At 59.2% G+C, this 16,167-nt stretch overlaps 2 protein-coding genes across 3 annotated transcripts; one reads left to right on the top strand and one right to left on the bottom strand.

The window, feature by feature from the left end:
* The first annotated feature begins 955 nt into the window (after positions 1–955).
* RRP9 (ribosomal RNA processing 9, U3 small nucleolar RNA binding protein) lies at positions 956–4,270 on the top strand. The gene is made up of 15 exons (XM_054387209.1): positions 956–1,024; positions 1,101–1,183; positions 1,252–1,367; positions 1,455–1,534; positions 1,641–1,682; positions 1,926–2,052; positions 2,249–2,373; positions 2,619–2,711; positions 2,807–2,907; positions 3,039–3,173; positions 3,363–3,425; positions 3,506–3,651; positions 3,755–3,834; positions 3,958–4,031; positions 4,129–4,270. Exons 1-15 carry the CDS (start codon positions 956–958, stop codon positions 4,268–4,270), a joined length of 1,476 nt encoding a protein of 491 aa, XP_054243184.1.
* A 1,236-nt stretch (positions 4,271–5,506) lies between these two features.
* GRM2 (glutamate metabotropic receptor 2) lies at positions 5,507–12,789 on the bottom strand. Of its 2 annotated transcripts, none has more exons than XM_054387170.1 (5): positions 12,331–12,789; positions 9,447–10,284; positions 7,107–8,170; positions 6,038–6,212; positions 5,507–5,580 (listed from the first exon to the last, which is right to left on the bottom strand). In XM_054387170.1, exons 1-5 carry the CDS (start codon positions 12,787–12,789, stop codon positions 5,507–5,509), a joined length of 2,610 nt encoding a protein of 869 aa, XP_054243145.1. The 2 variants fall into 2 exon arrangements, with proteins under 2 accessions (XP_054243145.1, XP_054243146.1); XM_054387171.1 differs by having other exon boundaries at positions 6,029–6,212; positions 12,331–12,705.
* Positions 12,790–16,167: the final 3,378 nt, after the last annotated feature.

Raw genomic sequence — 16,167 nt, 5'->3', positions numbered from 1 at the left:
TGATCGCTGCCCCACTCCACGGCTGCACCTTCCAAACACCACTGACTCATGACCGACCCATCACTGACCCCACCACTGACGTCATCACTAACCCAGAACTTACCGTTCATTGACCCGTCACTGACCTACCACCGAGCCCGTAGATGATGCCATCCTTTATCCATCACTAGCGCATCGCTGATCCCATCATCACTGACCCTTTAATTGACCCATCATTGATCCATCTTCCCTTCCCTTTTTCCCCTTCCTTTTCCCCGCGCTCCCGTGCCTCGTCCCGCCCGTACCGAGCTGCCGTCCTCACCGCCTCCACCACTTCCGCCCTCGATCGCTCACTTCTGCTCCTCCACATCTCTGGGTCCGAACCGCGCCCCCTCGCGACCGGAGGCTTTCTGCCTTTTCCCCCGCCGGTTGAGCGCATGAGCGGCGTCGGGGTTGCACACACACCCGCTGCCACGTCCCGACCTGCTGCCTGCCGCTGCTTCTGTCCCCACACACTGACACCTCTGTGCCCACACCGCCTCCTTCCTGGGCCGGGCCCCGGCGCCCCCTCGCACGGCCATGGGGCTCTGCGAACCAGGCAGTGTGGGTTCGAGTCCCCGGCAGGGAACGGGTGGTCTCTGACAGGGGGAGGGTCAGCAGGACTCCCCTGCTCTTTACAGGTCCCCAGAGGGCCCCATCCCCGGCACCCTCGGAACACTCGGGGCGCGGGCAGACGCCCTGTAGAGAACCCCCCGAAAGCGACAGGGCACAGTGCGGAGGGCGGGGAGAGAGCGATGCCAGCGCGTACGAGGCAGTGCGGCGTGAGCGGCGTCCCCGCCCCAGTGACAGCGCAGGATGCCGCTAGGGGCCGGGGCCGGGGCCGGGGCAGGAAGGCGGGGCCGGGGTCTCAGAGGCGGGGCCTGCTCGCTCGCTGCCTGCGGAGCCGCACGGGGCGGGCACCACGTGCGGTGGCAGCATGGCGGCGGCGGGCGGCAGGAGGGGCAAGGCCCCGCGCGGAGCGGCACGGCGGCGCCCGCGAGCGGCGGTGAGGCCCGCGCTGCAGGGAGGGGCTGCCCCGGCAACCCGACCCGTCCGGCTGATCGTCCCGGTTCATCCTGCAGGTCCCGGGCACCGAGGGAAGGCCGCATGCGGCTGCCGGCCGACCCATCGATGAGGAGGTGTCCAGCGACTCAGAGCCGGAGAGGTAAGGATTGTGCCCGGGAGGAATGTCGGTGCCGGTGAGGGTGCCGGTGCTCATGTGTGTCCCCGCAGTCCGTCGTTGGGGCGGCGGCGACGGCGGGAGGCAGCGGAGGAGGAGGTGGAGGAAACGCCGCAGGAAAAGAAGCTGCGTCTGGCCAAGCTGTACCTGGAGGAGCTCCGCCAGCACGGTGAGTCCTGTCTGGCCCCAGTGCCGGTGCCCCGGCAGGGCTCCCCCGCGCGCTGAGCCAAGCTTTCATGCACTGTGTCCGCCGCAGAAGAGGAGCGGGCAGCGGAGGAGGAGGAGGAAGAGGCTCTGCCGACGGATCTCATCGGTGACCGGCTAAAGGAGGACGTGGTAAACAGTGGGGCAGGCGCGACCCTCGGTCCCGTTGACAGCATTGGGCTGTTTCCACCCCGTGGGGCCGAGGCCGCCTCCGCTCAGTCTCCCATTTCTCCCGCAGCTCGAGCAGAAGGGGCGGCTGCAGCGCCTGGTCGCTAAAGATGTAAGTGCCCGGTGCTGGGGGATGACAGACCGTAAGCGGTGGCTCTAGGGGACGCTCGGGCACAGCCACGGACGGTACCCCACGTTGCCATGCCGGTTACCGGTTACAGGTCCACGACCCTTCTCCTGCCCAGGGCAGCAGTGGCTGGTGCTCTGGAGAAGGGAGGGGCCCATGCTCCTCGGACATTGCCATGCCTGGGGAAGGGGCCAGGGCAGCCCAGCTCACGTTTCACTCTCCCTGCAGGTGCAGACTCCAGATCCGGCTAGCATCCGTGTGCTGCGGGGGCACCAGCTGCCTGTCACCTGCCTGGTCATCTCTCCCGATGATAGGTTCATCTTTTCCGCTTCCAAGGATGGCTCCCTGATCAAATGCAAGTGTTCCCTTGGGCCTATGCCTCACTATTCCCCCACCCTGAACCCTGTGGGGACCCTGCAGCAGCAGGACCATGGGCTGCCCACAGAGGTGGCTTGGTTGCCGGTATTGTTTCAGTCTCTGTTGGAGGCTCATTGATATTTTCTGGAGTGGTGATAGGTTCCCAGGGGGTGACAATGGTACCTTTTCCACAGGGGAGGTGGAAAGTGGGAAGAGGCTGTGTGTGGTCCCTGGAGCAAAGAAGGGCACTGAGGAGCGGCACATGGGGCATGCATCCCACGTCCTCTGCATGGCTATCTCATCAGATGGCAAGTACCTGGTATGGGGAGAGGGGCCTGGCAGAGAGGGGTGGGGTAGAGAGGTGGTCATGGGGAGCGCATCTCTTCCTAGAGGAGCAATGTCTAATGCCCAGATGTATCGTACTGAGTTAAAGCAGCCCCTGCCCCTACTGGAGGGAACAGTGGGGTTCCTGGGACTCCCAAAGAACATGGGGCAGGAGTGGATGCTGAGGCAGGCTGTGGGTTCCCAAGTGGCAGGCCTTCGGCATCTTTTGCTGTCTTCTAGGCCACAGGAGACAGGAACAAGCTGATCATGATCTGGGATGCAGCCACCTGCAAGCGCCTGCACATCTTCACTGGACACCGTGATGCCGTTTCGGTGAGTCAGAGCAGACGGCAGTGATGCCAGTGGGGCTGGGCAGCTGTATCCTTCCCAGCATCTCTCACTGCTGGGCTGGGTCCATTTGTCCACAGGGTCTGTCCTTCCGGAAGGGCACACACCAGCTGTATAGTGCTTCCCATGACCGCTCCGTTAAGGTCTGGAATGTGGCAGAGAACGCATATGTGGAGACCCTGTAAGACCTAGGGTGGGGGGACGCCCCCCAGACCCTGCTGCTGCCATGGCATGCACCAGTGGCCCTGCTGGAGGCGAGGTGGCAGAGGGGGTGTTGTACTTGCCACAGCTGTTTGCTGTTTTCTCCTCCAGGTTTGGGCACCAGGATGTCATTACGGGGCTAGATAGCCTGAGCCGGGAGTGCTGCGTGACATCAGGGGGAAGGGATGGCTCTGTGCGGCTCTGGAAGATCCCTGAGGAGTCACAGCTCGTGTTTTCTGGGCACCAGTAGGTCTGGGGTTGGGAGAGAGGGCTGCAGGAAGGCAAGTTCAACTGCGGCAGTGGTATGTGGGTACTAAGCATCACTGAAAGTCTGCCTGCACCCAGGAGATGCTGATGGTTCAGAGAGCCCTCGTCTCCTAAATAAGATCACAAAGCTTGCTCATGGCTGATGGTAGTTGCCCCTTCTCATCACAGGGGTTCCATTGACTGTATCCAGCTCATCAACGAGGAGCACATGGTGTCAGGTGCCGATGATGGGTAAGCACAGGGCCAGGACTGTGCTCATAGTGGGCAGATGGCATCCCTCTCAGTCCTCTCACCCCTCCTCTCCCTGGCAGGTCTATAGCTTTGTGGGGGCTGACAAAGAAGAAGCCACTGGCTTTAGTCCGGCAAGCACACGGCATGCAGGGCAACCAGGACCTTCAGCAGCCATACTGGATCTCAGCAGTGGCTGCCCTGCGCAGCAGTGACCTCCTGGCTACAGGTGTGTACTAGCCACTTTGGAGCAGGGGGTTGGAGGTGCAGGGGGGTGCCATCCTGCTCCCTTCCTCAGGTCAGGGTGCATGGCAGTTTCTTCTCTGCCCCAGGCTCCCACAGTGCCAGCGTGAAACTCTGGAAGTGCAGTGAGGGATTTCGGAAGCTGGAGCCACTATGGGACATCCCCTTGGTATGGATGCGGAAGGTTGGGGTTGCTGGACCTGGGCTGAAGGGCTGTCTTAGTGTGGCCTCCTTTCCCTGGGCAACAGGAGCATGCTTTGGAAGCTCCTCACCCCTGTCCTGTCTTCTCCAGGTGGGTTTTGTCAACAGCCTCAAGTTCTCATCAGCAGGTGACTTCCTAGTGGCTGGCCTCGGGCAGGAACACCGGTACCCTCCCCCTTCCCCAGCTGCCTGGGGATGCAGTCCCCACCCCACTCCTCCATAGCTCAGTAGAGGATGACCTCCCCTTCTCTCTCATCTATAGGCTTGGCCGGTGGTGGAGAATCAAAGAAGCCAAAAACAGCATCTGCATCATCCCCCTGAAGCGGAGAGCAGCACCCCCTAGCCCCAAACCCCCTGATAGCTTCCAGTGCCCTACCTCTGGAGCTGCTGGAGCCAGTCACTAAACCACTGTCTCTTGAGCTGCTCCCCCTGTCTTTCATGCACCTGCTCTCCTGGGGCGAGCAGGATGTGAGCAGAGGGTATTGTGTGACCCCCAGACCCTGCTGGTTCCCATGTCATGATGTAGCTCTGCCCTCTGCGAGGGTCTGCTCCTTTCCCTGAGGTTTGGCCAGGCCTGAGCTCTGGACAACCGTTTTCTTAAAAAACAAAGCAAAACAAAAACAAACCACTTTATTTACATAAATTACAAAAGGAAAAAAAAATCACACTCTTGTTCACAGAAATGAATCTATTCTTAAAAACTTGGTTGGGCTCAAATACCTGCCCTCAGCCCCACCTGGGCTGTGCAGAAGCCAGGGCACAGGGGGCTTTGGTGTCTGCCCTTGCCCCCTCTCCTCCAAAGGGGTGAGAAGCACTATGCACAGCGAGGGGGAAGGAAGGGGACATGGGGCCAGCCCAGCAGCACTTGACAGCTTTCCTGGGGCCAAAAATAAGGAGGGGAAGAAGTGGAACTCTGCAAAGCACAGGAAGAAAGGTGAGGCTGGGCACGGCTTGGCACAAAGGGGTGACTGGAAAGGCCCCGCACCAGGGAAGGGGTGGGCAATGCAGCAGGGGTGAGGGTGACGTGCCAGCACAGGGCTTGGTGTGGAGCGGGAGTTGCACTGCAGCCGCTGCAAGCAAAGCACGAGCTGCAACATGGCTTGGTGAGAGGGGGGCCAAGTCATGCACCACAGCTCTGTGCGAGGGCCATGAAGATGTGCACCACAGCTCAGTGCAGAGGACGAGGGACCAGGACCTGTACCAGGGCTTAGTGCAAGAGACAAGGTGGAGGGGCTTGCACCACAGAGTAGTGCAGGGAATGGGGACACGCACTACAGCTCAGTGCTGGGAATGTGCAAAGTACACCACAGCTCAGTGCAAGGGACATACACCGTGGCTCAGTGCAGGTAAGAGGAGGGGGATGTATATCACAGCTCAGTTCAACAGATTGGGGGTGTTCACCACGGTTCAGTGCAGGGGACAGGGAACATGTAACATGACTCAGTGCAAGGGATGGGTGGCACATGCTGTGACCCAAGACATGAGATACGGAGATGTGCTGGGGCAGGGGCTGAACCTCCTGGCCACCTCCAGCACCTGAGCAGGCTGTGCTGCAGGCGCTGCTCTCCTTGGGGAGGGGGCCGGGGTGCAGTACAGCTGCCGGCAGGAGCAGCAGCACCACAGCCTGGCCACCCTGTCCTTCACAAGGATGACGTTGTGGAGTCCACCACTTCGCGGCCATTGCACACCGTGGGCACGAACTGCGAGGCTGAGCCTGGCCAGGAAGGCAGCAGTCAGGACCAGGCTGGAGTCTGGCAGGAGCACCCCTCCCAGGGTATCCCACTGCCACAGGTGATGGGTGGCCAGGGGGGCTGCATTCCCCAGGGCCAGAGTGGAGGGTGCAAGGGGCACCTATGTGCCCCTAAGATGGTGATAGGCACCTGGGGCAGCTGAATCCCCCCAAGGTTTGTGTGGAGAGTGCTTGGGGCAGCTATGTGCCCTCAGGGCAACAAGAGGAAGCAGTACCCACCTGGGCAGGCTCTGCTGCATCCTTGAGGTTTGCAGCCACGGGAGATGAGGAACAGGAATGTCCTCACTGCAGCATCTTCTATCCCCCTTGTGTCCTACTCTGCACCCCACGTTCCTTCAGATGCCCATGCTAGAGTGTTCCTGCCTCCCTGCTAGAAATGGGTTGCTGCCCCCCAGCCCTTCCCCAGCTCTACCGTACTCACCGTGGGATTGGCTGGAGCTGGCAGCTGCTACACTGAACCGAGCGGTGCCCACACGGTGGCTGGCCACGTTCTTCTGTGGCTGGAAAAGTATGATGTGGAGCTTGGGGGTGAAGAGACAGCCGAGGACCACAGTGCCGCTGAGGCTCACTGAGATGCACATGGTGGTTGTCTGGACCTGAAGACAGGAGTGGGTGTCATGTGTCCCTCTGCCCCAAGGGCAGGATGACACCCTTACTGCAGCACCAGCCAGCCCCACCAGACAGAGTGCTGCCTGCACCCTATAGGGATATTTCACCCCACACCATGTCCCTCTGCCAGGGTGGACCTCCTGGAGATCCACGGGCAGAGGATGGTTACTGCCTGCATAAGGACATGCTGCCCCTGAAAAGCAGGTACACTGTAAGCTCTAAGTAACAGCCTCAGCCTAGCCAACATGCTGCTTTGGGGTGCCTGGGGCCAGTACCCCCCACCTCAATGTCCACTCCCATCAGGGGATGCAAGTCCTCTCTGAAAGCTCTTGAGAGCAGCCACCCCCACCGGGTCCTTTAGGCCCAGGAAGAACCTATCTGGGCACCTTTGTGAGAGGAGCTGAGTGCTGTTGGGTGCACCCCATGCTCCCCAGTCCCTGGCACTGCTGGGCTTCCCAGGGACCATGCTGGCTCTGGGGTTGGCATCATGCCCTCAGGGGGGATTGTCTGGATCGGCCAGGGGCTGTCTCATGCCTTTGCATTGCAAGGTTGAAGGATGGCAATCAGTCCTATGTGGTCAGGTCAGGGAGTCTTTGGAGGTCTCAGGGCTGTTTCCCATCCTCACCCTAGCAAATAATTGGTCTGTCAAAGGAGGGAATCTTCTTCCTGGGATTCAATAGCCACAGCCTTTCAGTCATCCTTCACCCAGTCCTGAATGCCCCAGTGCAGAGCTGACCATCACCAGGGCCGTGGCCAAAGACCCTTCCACAGGCTCACACATCTCCTAGCCACAGTTCCCCTGAGGGACAAATCACCAGGACTAATCAAGTTCTCCAAGTTATATTAGACCCCCATCCCCACCCCAGAACTCAGGCTCTTACTCGGTAGTCACTGGAGGTCACATAGAAGATGGGCAAGAAGGCCAGCCAAATGATACAGGTCGTGTACATGGTAAAACCGATGAACTTGGCCTCATTGAAATTTTCAGGGCATTTTCGTGTCTTGAAGGCATAGACCGTGCAGAGGACAATCAAGAGGACATTGTATGTGAGCGAAATGAGCATGTTGGAGTCACGATTGTTGCACTTGAGAGTGACAATGTACCTCTTGTCAGGCTCGGTCTCCTTGCCTGTGCCAGGGGTCTCCACTAGCAGCCAGATGATGACGATGATCAGCTGGCAAGAGATGAGGGCCATGCAGATGACCACCTGCGATGTGGGGCTTATGAACCGGGGGCGCTGCACCCCTTCCTTCACCCCGCTGAAGATCCTGGCGATGCGATTCGTCTTGGTCAAGAGGGCTGAATAGCAGACAGCGAAGGACGTGCCCAGCCCCAGGCGCCGAAGTGTGCACACCCCGGTGGAGGGCTTGGCAATGAAGATGAAGGTCATGCTGTAGCACATGAGGACTCCAGTCAGGAGAATGTAGCAGAGCTCCCGGCCAGAGGCTTTCACGATGGGGGTGTCATTGTTCTTCACGAAGACTCCGAAAACAAAAAGGGTGGAGATAAAACCCAGGCAAGAGATAGTGACAGGACCGATGGCCCAGATGTCTTTCCAGCGGATGTACTCTTGGGGCAACTCATAGCAGCCATTCAGGGTCTCGTTGGGCCAGTAACCGAGACCACAGTCCATGCAGGTGAACTCATCCAGCAAGTACTCGTAGGGCTGGCAGGGGATACAGATCCAGCAACATATGTCTCCAGGCTGCATGCTCTTTATCTCATTCTTCTTGCAGGGGTCGCTGCACTGGGACACGGGGATGGAGGACTCAGCCCATGGGATGAGGCTGGTGTTGAGGGTGAGCCCCTCAGCCCAGTAGCCCACCTTCTGATACCGATACCGCCCATCCACGTGGTGATAGTTGAAGATGTTGTAACGCCCAATGCCATCACCATATGGGTCAAACCGGACGACACTCTTGGTGTCTGCTGGCCTGAATGGAGCTGGATGGAGGAGAAGAGAAGGCTGTCACTGCCATAGAGCATGAGAGTGCTTGCTCCTGGAGTGGAGGCAGGGCTCCTTCAAAGGGTCACATTCCACTGCAGTCACAGACAAATATCCAGCCTGGTCCCTGCCTTCTCTCTCTGTATTGGGTTTGGCTGAGATGGAGTTAGCTCTCCTCACAGCATCTTTCACAGTGCTGTGTTTGGTAGTGGTAGCTACAAAAGTGTTTTGATAACACACTGCTGTTATCTACAGCTACTGCTGAACAGTGCTCACACAGCACCAAGGCTGTGCTTTTCCAACATCTCTCCCCACAGCAGCAGGCTGAGGGTGGACAAGATCTTGGGAGGGGACAGCGCTGGGTCATCTGACCCAAACTGGCCACAGGGGTATTCCATACCATATGGTGTCAGCTCAGATATAAAAGCTCAGGGAAAGAAGGAAGTGTGGGGGCATTCATTGATGGCATCTGTCCTCCTGAGTAACCGTTACGTATATTGGAGTTTTGCTTCCCAGGAAGCGGACGGACAATGTCTGCTAGTGGGAAGCAGAGGATATTTTTGTTTTCTCTTGCTTCCACACACAGCCTTTGCTTTTGCTCCGTTAAACTGCCTTTATCTTGACCCATGGGTCTCTTGTTATATTTTTCCTCTCCCCCATCCATCTAAGAAGGGGAATGGTAGAACAGCTTTGGTGGCCGGGGGCCACAGTCTCATACCATCTATGTACATGTCAGGAGCAAGAAAGCAAAACTGGAGAACTATTTCCCTAAGTGTCTAAGAGCTCGGCAGCCCCAGCCAGCTCTGCAGGGGCAAAGACAAGGATTTTGTAGCCTTCATGGCTCTCAGTGACACCTGGGTAGCTGAGCTCAGCCCAAATCACAGGTGACATGCTTCTAATTCACCTCAAACTATGTGGGTCCCTGATCAAGGGTATCCCACCAATTTAATCCCTGAAATGTGAATAAAACAATGCTTGCAGGTGAAGTCTTCAAGGACTCATGTTCTCAGAGAGGCCCTTGTGGGGCTGGCCCCACACAGCTGCAGCAGGATGAAGCTGGTCACCAGCTCCACACAGGCAGCCTGTATTGCCTCCAAAGGGTGATGGTTTGCTGTTGGCATTCTGGGATAGTCACAGCCCGCAGCTAAGGGGCTCTTGGGTATAAGCAGGCTGGAGAAATCAGAGGGTATTGGGTCAAATTTGTGTCTCCTTCCTCTTCGCTGCCCCTCTACCCATCCCTTTCCAGTTGGGCAGCCAAGCCCCGTTTGGACTTACCATCAAAATTAACATTGAGTATAAAGTCCTTGTATAACCTCTTGCCATTGACAGGCTTCATGGCATCGCAGAGCTTGGTGGCATTGGGGCACAGCACCTGGTGCATGTTGTGGAGGGAGTGAGCCATGGCATAGACTGCATTGACCACAAACGTTATCTTGGACTCTGGCTCAAACTTGCCTGTCTTGAGGGAGTACCAGCTACAGTCCTGCGTGTGGAAGCTGCACTTGAACTTCTGCTCCCAAAACTCCCGAAACCAGGGATTTCGGCTGTTATTGTAGGGGTGGAGGTTAAGGAAGTGGGCAATAAACTCCTTGATGGGGTAGGCTGCTAGCTCAATGGTGATGGCTCCCTCTGCCACTGCTTCGCTCCCAGCCACCACGCTTTGAAGGGCTCCCCATCCGTCACTGGCCACCCACATGAAGGACACATTTGCTCTCTGCGCAGCTGTCAGCAGCTCCCGGGCATCTTCGCTTCGGGTGAATAGCACAACCACTCTGGCATTGGGCTTCTGCAGCAGAGCCCGGACCACTCCGTCGTAGGTCTTCTTGTTCATGGAGCGCCCGACCTTCTCTGAAGTGGCGATGCAGATGTTGCGCATGCGGGCTTCTTGCTCAAAGGCTTCGATCCCTGTCTCCCCATAGTCACCCTCCGAGGCCACAGTGGAGACATAGGTCCAGTTGAAAAAACGGAGGATCTCTGCCATGGCTTTGGCTTGGTAGAAGTCTGGTGGGACAGTGCGGGCAAAGTAGTCGTAGCGGGACTTGTCACTGAGCTTGGCACTGGTGGAGGCATAGCTGATCTGGGGAATCTGGAAGAGCCGGAGCAAGTTGGCCACCTGCGTGGAGGAGAAGTGAGTTGCCTGAAGAGAAATTCCCACCAGAGAACCCCTGCCCAACACCAAGTGTGGCACGGCGCTCCCAAGCATGACCATGGGGCTGATGAGCAAGGTCCCATCCACCTGGAGGGTCCTGGTTAGTGCACAGATGGACAAATGGCACAATCCCAGGGTTGCCTGAGCCCACAAATGTGTTCATTTCTTTATGTTAATATTCCATGTGCTCCCCTATGACATTCAGGGCTAGGGAGGGTTTAAATGGATTCGTGGCAAAAGTGGAAGTGGCCTGTGGGAGATGCTCTAGGGTAAGGAGAAAGCCGGGGTGCCTGGCAACCCCATGGCATAGGGGAAAAGGACTCTGGGAGCTGGGGCAGAGCCCCCCACCCAGATGTGGGGTTATGCAGAGCTGGACCTGGGGATCAGCACCTGAGCATCCTACAGCAGCAGCTCAGCAGGACCAGCAACTTCCACTGCTTGGCAGAAGCCCTTGTTATCTTCAAAGGGGAAAAAAAAAAACCACTAATGAGGCTGCTAAGCCCAGGCCTTGGGGCAGCCAGGCAGGGGCTCAGCCTTGCCAGCAGGGGCTCAGCCTTGCCAGCAGGGCTGGAAAGCATGCCCGCGTCTCGCTGTGCCCCAGGCGAGAGCTGCAGCTTCAATAGCGTGGGCAAATGTTCCTGATAATGAGGTCCCCTAATGGCAAGCTGCCCTAGAGCAGCAATGCCATGGCCAGGCCTTGCCACACAGAAGGAGTTGCCAGCCCACTATGCCACCCCAGCACTACTCACAGTCCCTGGCTGGCACACAGGCTGCCTGTATCACCACCTGCCGGGCTGTGGTCAGGAGAGTGCCCCCAGCCATGGTAACACATCAGGTCCTTCAGCAAGGGGAGGGACAAGAACCCATGTGGGCTGGACTGGGCTGCTGTCTCATCACCCAGCCCTCCACGAGCCAGCCCTGGCTCCCTCCACGCCACAGCCGGGAGGATGCTGGGACACCGGGGACCTGCAGACAGGGTTTGACTCGTTAAATCTTAGTGAGGTTGTGGTCCCTTGGCAGCCCCTGAGACTTAGCTGGCCCAGGTGGCTTCTGCACCCTCAGGAGATGCTTTTCTGCTGAAGCCAGCCCCTGGCTGTTTGAAGGACTGAGCTGCAGCCCAGCCAGAGTGATTGCTGGGTCCAAGGCTCTGACTGGGTACCTCTACCTGCCAGGAGCAGTGTCTATACATTGCCACTACAGAATGCCTGGCATGATTCTGACATCAGGAGTGTCACTGTCGTGCTGGGATGTGACCCTGAGCCCCACTGCCTTTCTGGCCCATGGGGGACAGGACCCATGAATCTGGAGGTGAGCCAACCCCTTCTCTCACACTGTGGCAGCTCCTGGGGACATCCACCCACTGGGAGCCAGGGCACCACAGCAGCCACCCCTATGCTGGCCCGTGGAGAACTGGGACAGTCATGGCACGACTGTGGCCATCCAGGCAGCTGCTGGCATCTCGTTGTCACCCATTGTCCAGAAGAGCAGCGCCTGGAGGCATTGGCAGCATATGTCAGGCAGGAGAGAGCCAGAATCCTTCTGCAGACCCATGCCAGGAGATGGCATGCCAAGGACCAGTACCATGGCTGCTGGAAGGCAGCTTGCACCATTCAGACCATCTAGCAGTGGCAAGGGATTCAGTAGCATGGCGGCACCAAGGACAGCATGGACCTGAGCACTGAGAATGTCTTGGGCTGAGGAGCTGCACTGGCTGCCAAGATTCTGGGAGGGGAATAAACCCCCACCCCCATGTGGGATCAACCCACTGGCTTGTGGAGGATCCCAAACAGCATCAGGGCTGCAGTCCCCTGCCACAGCAGAGGAGGGATGACTATCTCAGGTGCCAGGCTGGAATGCCATCCCCATTGCAGAAAGGGGCAAAGGATCACCATGAGGGACATGAGAGCATCCCTGTGCTGTACAGGCAGTGCATCACACTACTACTTGGGTTCTATCATGCTGTGTCATTTCTGCCAACCCCCCAAGTCCCATCTGAGCCCCTGGGGGTACCTGGATGGAAACGTCGCTGTAGGAGCCCCCAATGACACCAGTGATGGCCGTGGGCACATCGTCGTGGACAGCGTAGGAGCCGTCGGGGCAGATGTGCTCGGAGCCGTCCACCTTGGTGAGGGAGGCACGGACAAAGTCGAGGGACTGCTCGAGAGCATAGGTGTCCTTGGAGCAGGTGTCGAGGATGTGGGCGCCCAGCTTCACCCCTGGCAGGATGCTCCTGTCCTTGTTGATCTCATCCAGGGCAAAGAGCATGGCTTCCAGGCGTTGGATGCCTCGGTGCTCATTGATCTTGCCACAGTCTTCGCTCCCCACTCCTTTCTCATGGACTGGGAAGAGGCCCCCAATCACCAGGTCCCCATCCATGCTGATCTCCTTTTTGCCAGCCATGCCATGCCCAGCAGCCAGGCAGGTGGCCAGGTGCATCAGCCACAGCCAAGCAGCCAAGGGCACCGCCATGGGATGTGGTGACACTGGCCGGGGAACCCACACCACCCTGTGTCACCTGCTGCCACCTGTCAAGATGAGGGCAGGCAGTCCCCAGGCATTGGGTGGCAGGGGATGGCACAGTGTGATGGCAGGAGGAGGGGCGTTGTGTTTCCCTGGCAGAGGGGAGGCCACAGCACCTGGAAAAGCAAAGAGTAAAGCTGCTGTCCCCAGGGGCTGTCCCCAGGGGCGGTGTCAGTGCTGCATGTGCAAGCAAGGACATGAGCTTGCCTATGCCCCCTGTCCCAGTGCCCCTCCGCCTGGGCTGCCCTTGTCAAGAAGCCAGGATGTGACAGCTCCCACAGTGACCTGGCATCCCAGGACACATCCGCAAATGACACAGACCCCAGGGGACATGCAGTGGCACAGGGATTGGTCACCACACAGCACTCCCCAGTATGAACTGGCACAGGCAGGAAGGACACAGAGATGGCTCCCATGGCAGCATTGGGCAGACCAACCTGGGAGGAGGGGGAGAGGGAGGGCAGTTTACCAGCCCCTAAAACATTGAGCTGGGGAGGAAAGGAGCTAGGGATGTCACCTGGGCAGGGATGTCACCTAAGCCCCTTACCCACGTAGCAGTATCACAGGTGCCAACAGCTCCCAACCTCCAGCCAAGAGTTCTGCCAAAAGCAGACAGTTATGAGCCCACGATGCCCACAAGCACCCAGCACCCAGCCACCACTGTATTTTAATCCCCATCCTGTACCCCCAGAGCTCACCTGCCCTCTGAAGCTGTCCCCAGCACTGCCCGTGACACCGGGACTGGAGCAGGGACATGCCACTGACTTCATTCTCCCACAGCGCCTTGCTTTAGAGTCTGTTCTCTCACCACCGCCCCTTCCTTCCCCATATACTAAATTCAGAGATTTCAGTAAAAGTAAGAGCCAGTTTTGCTGACTCCCTCTGCAGAAAGCACGGAGGCGCGGAGGAATCAAAGGCTTTTGCAGCAGGCAGGCCTTTTTTTGGCAGGAGATGCAGTCCCCTCGGAGATCAGTTGTCTTTTCCTGCACCACGGGAGAGATGTGTTTCCCATTTGAAGCCGACTACTGAAACTCCACAGGGCCGGCATTTTGGGGGCCATGGCAGAAGGAGACCCCCTGGGAGCCCAGAAACCTCAGGCTGCTCCAGCACAGGAAGCTGCTGGTGCTGTGGTGGGTCCCAGAGCTCACCTGCAGCCTGACAAAGCAGGAGCACATGAAGCAGGAGGGTGATGAGGAGCATGCTGGACCCCCTACAGCCCCTGCAGCTGGCACTGGGGCCACTCTCCTCGAGCAAGAGCAGGGCACCCCATGGTGTTCCAGGACAGGCAATTCCCATGGCTGGGGAATGCAGGCAGCAGTGTAGCACAGGGTGGAGTGGGGTGGGATAGTGAGACCTCTTCCTTCTTCATGCCCTAAAGTGCCTGTCCACAGCTGCTGTTTGCCTGAGACCAGCCCCCAGCTGCCTCAGGGCATCTCCTACCTGACTACCCAATTTGAAGAATTTTGGGGAAGAGGCCAAGAAAGGGTCCCTGTCATATTTCAGGCACTGAATGCTTTTGAGTGACCCAGGGCTTCCTCAAGAGTCCATGGGTGCATGGATTGTTAAGAGAGCCCATTGGTGGTAGGCTGAGCCTGGCACAGGCATCTCAGCAGCACCCAGAGACCAAATCTCTGTAATCTGGATATTCTGGGGCAGCAGGCAGGACCTGCCAAATAAAATGTATCTTCAGGTAAAGCTTTCTGGAAAAGGCAAACCATTACCCACCCTACAGTGAGCTCTGAGAGACACCATGAGCAGGGCTATGGCCATCCCAACAGCTGCTCAGCTGTGTGGGCAGGTGTTGGGGGAAGGACAAAAACATCTGGAGAACATCAGGGAAGGTGGAGCACCTGGCAGGGCAGAACCAAGTCCACCTTGATGACCATGGTGTGGTGGGAAGGCTCCTGCCAGCTGTCGGCTGCTGGCAGCCTCCTCTCCTGAAAGCATCTGTGAGTAGGATGAGTGAGAAGCTGCCATTGCTCCTACGTGCCCCAAGTGCCTCCCACCCACCCCACCCCCTCCAAGGTGACCTGGCCCTCCTCAACACCAGCACCTGTAGGGGTGGCATGGGGTGTGTGAGAGCATTAGTGCTGGGAGGGTGCAAGGGTGAGCCAGGCTTGCCACAAGCTGCCATTGTTACCTCCCCAGGGGGGCCATGGGTCATCCTGACATTGGTCTCTGCCAGGACCCCCACACTTATATTCTGCTCCATGGCCTGTGAGCTCCAATACCTTGCGGGGCCAAAGCACCTCCCCTGGCTGCACACCCCATGGCCTCCTACCACCATGGTCATTTGGATGCTCTTGCCCAGCCTGGCAGGGGCACAGAGTATTGGGCAAGCAATGGTGAGAGGAAGTGGCACAAGCCTGGCCCACGCACCCCAGCTGTGAGACAAGACGGGAGAGGAGGAGGCTGCCTGCCCCACTGCACCCCGCGAGGGGCTGGGGGCGCATACTGGGCCGGTTCACCCCAAAGCCCATCCCAAACCCACCCTGGCATCCCCAGGACACCCTGCCCCGGCAGCACTCCCCCAAAGCCACGTCTCTGCCGGGTTGGAGACGGCCGAAGGGAGGGCAGCAGCAGGCACATGGAGGGGCTGTCCCCAGCGTGCCGGGCGGTCATCCCTGAGGTCTTGTCCCGCAGACGGCGGGCAATTCCTGCCTGGGGCCGGGGCTGCAGTGGTGGGGTCCTACTCCGTGCCCGCTGCGGTGGTCGGCGCTGGCGGGGCACCGGGAGAACGGTGACCCCCAGAGCCTTCTTCTGGCTCCACATGCTCGGTATCTTGTCCGAGTGCCCCTCTGCCTTGCTCGCACCCGGCGGCCAGCCAGTGTCGGTGCCAGTGCCAGTGCCCGAGCTCGACTTCCTTCCCGCAGCCCCGGGAACCCCGGCACCGGCCGCCGAGCCCCGGCGTGCCGCAGCCCCGACGGCTGCAGGGTACCGCCGGTCGCCGTTCCTCTCTGCCGCGGGCACCGAGGCTGTGGGGACGCCGGGGCGCTGCCGAGGCACGGCGCGACCCGAGGCCACGGGAACGGGCGCGGCCGGGAGCGCCGGTGTGGAACCGCAGCCCTTACCTGGGTCCGGCGGGCTGTGCCTGGAGCCGGTGTCGGTGTAGCTGCTGCCTCGGAGCTGCGGCTGCTGCTGCCGCCGCTGCCTCCCGCCGCCGCCTCTGACACTCCGCCAGCCCCAGGCAAGAGGAGCCGCTCCGCCCCCTGCCCGCCCCGGCCCGGCCCGGCCCGGCGGGCAGGGGCACCCCCGGGGCCGCCCCGCCTGCTGTTCTCCGCCCGCTCCCGGCACTGCCGAGCTGGACACAGCATCGGCAGGGCCAGC

This window comes from Indicator indicator, chromosome 15 (genome assembly GCF_027791375.1).
Source record: "Indicator indicator isolate 239-I01 chromosome 15, UM_Iind_1.1, whole genome shotgun sequence".
Lineage (NCBI taxonomy): Eukaryota > Metazoa > Chordata > Aves > Piciformes > Indicatoridae > Indicator > Indicator indicator.
The sequence above is the reverse complement of the archived record's forward strand: the minus strand, read 5'-3'. Positions and strand labels throughout refer to the sequence as shown.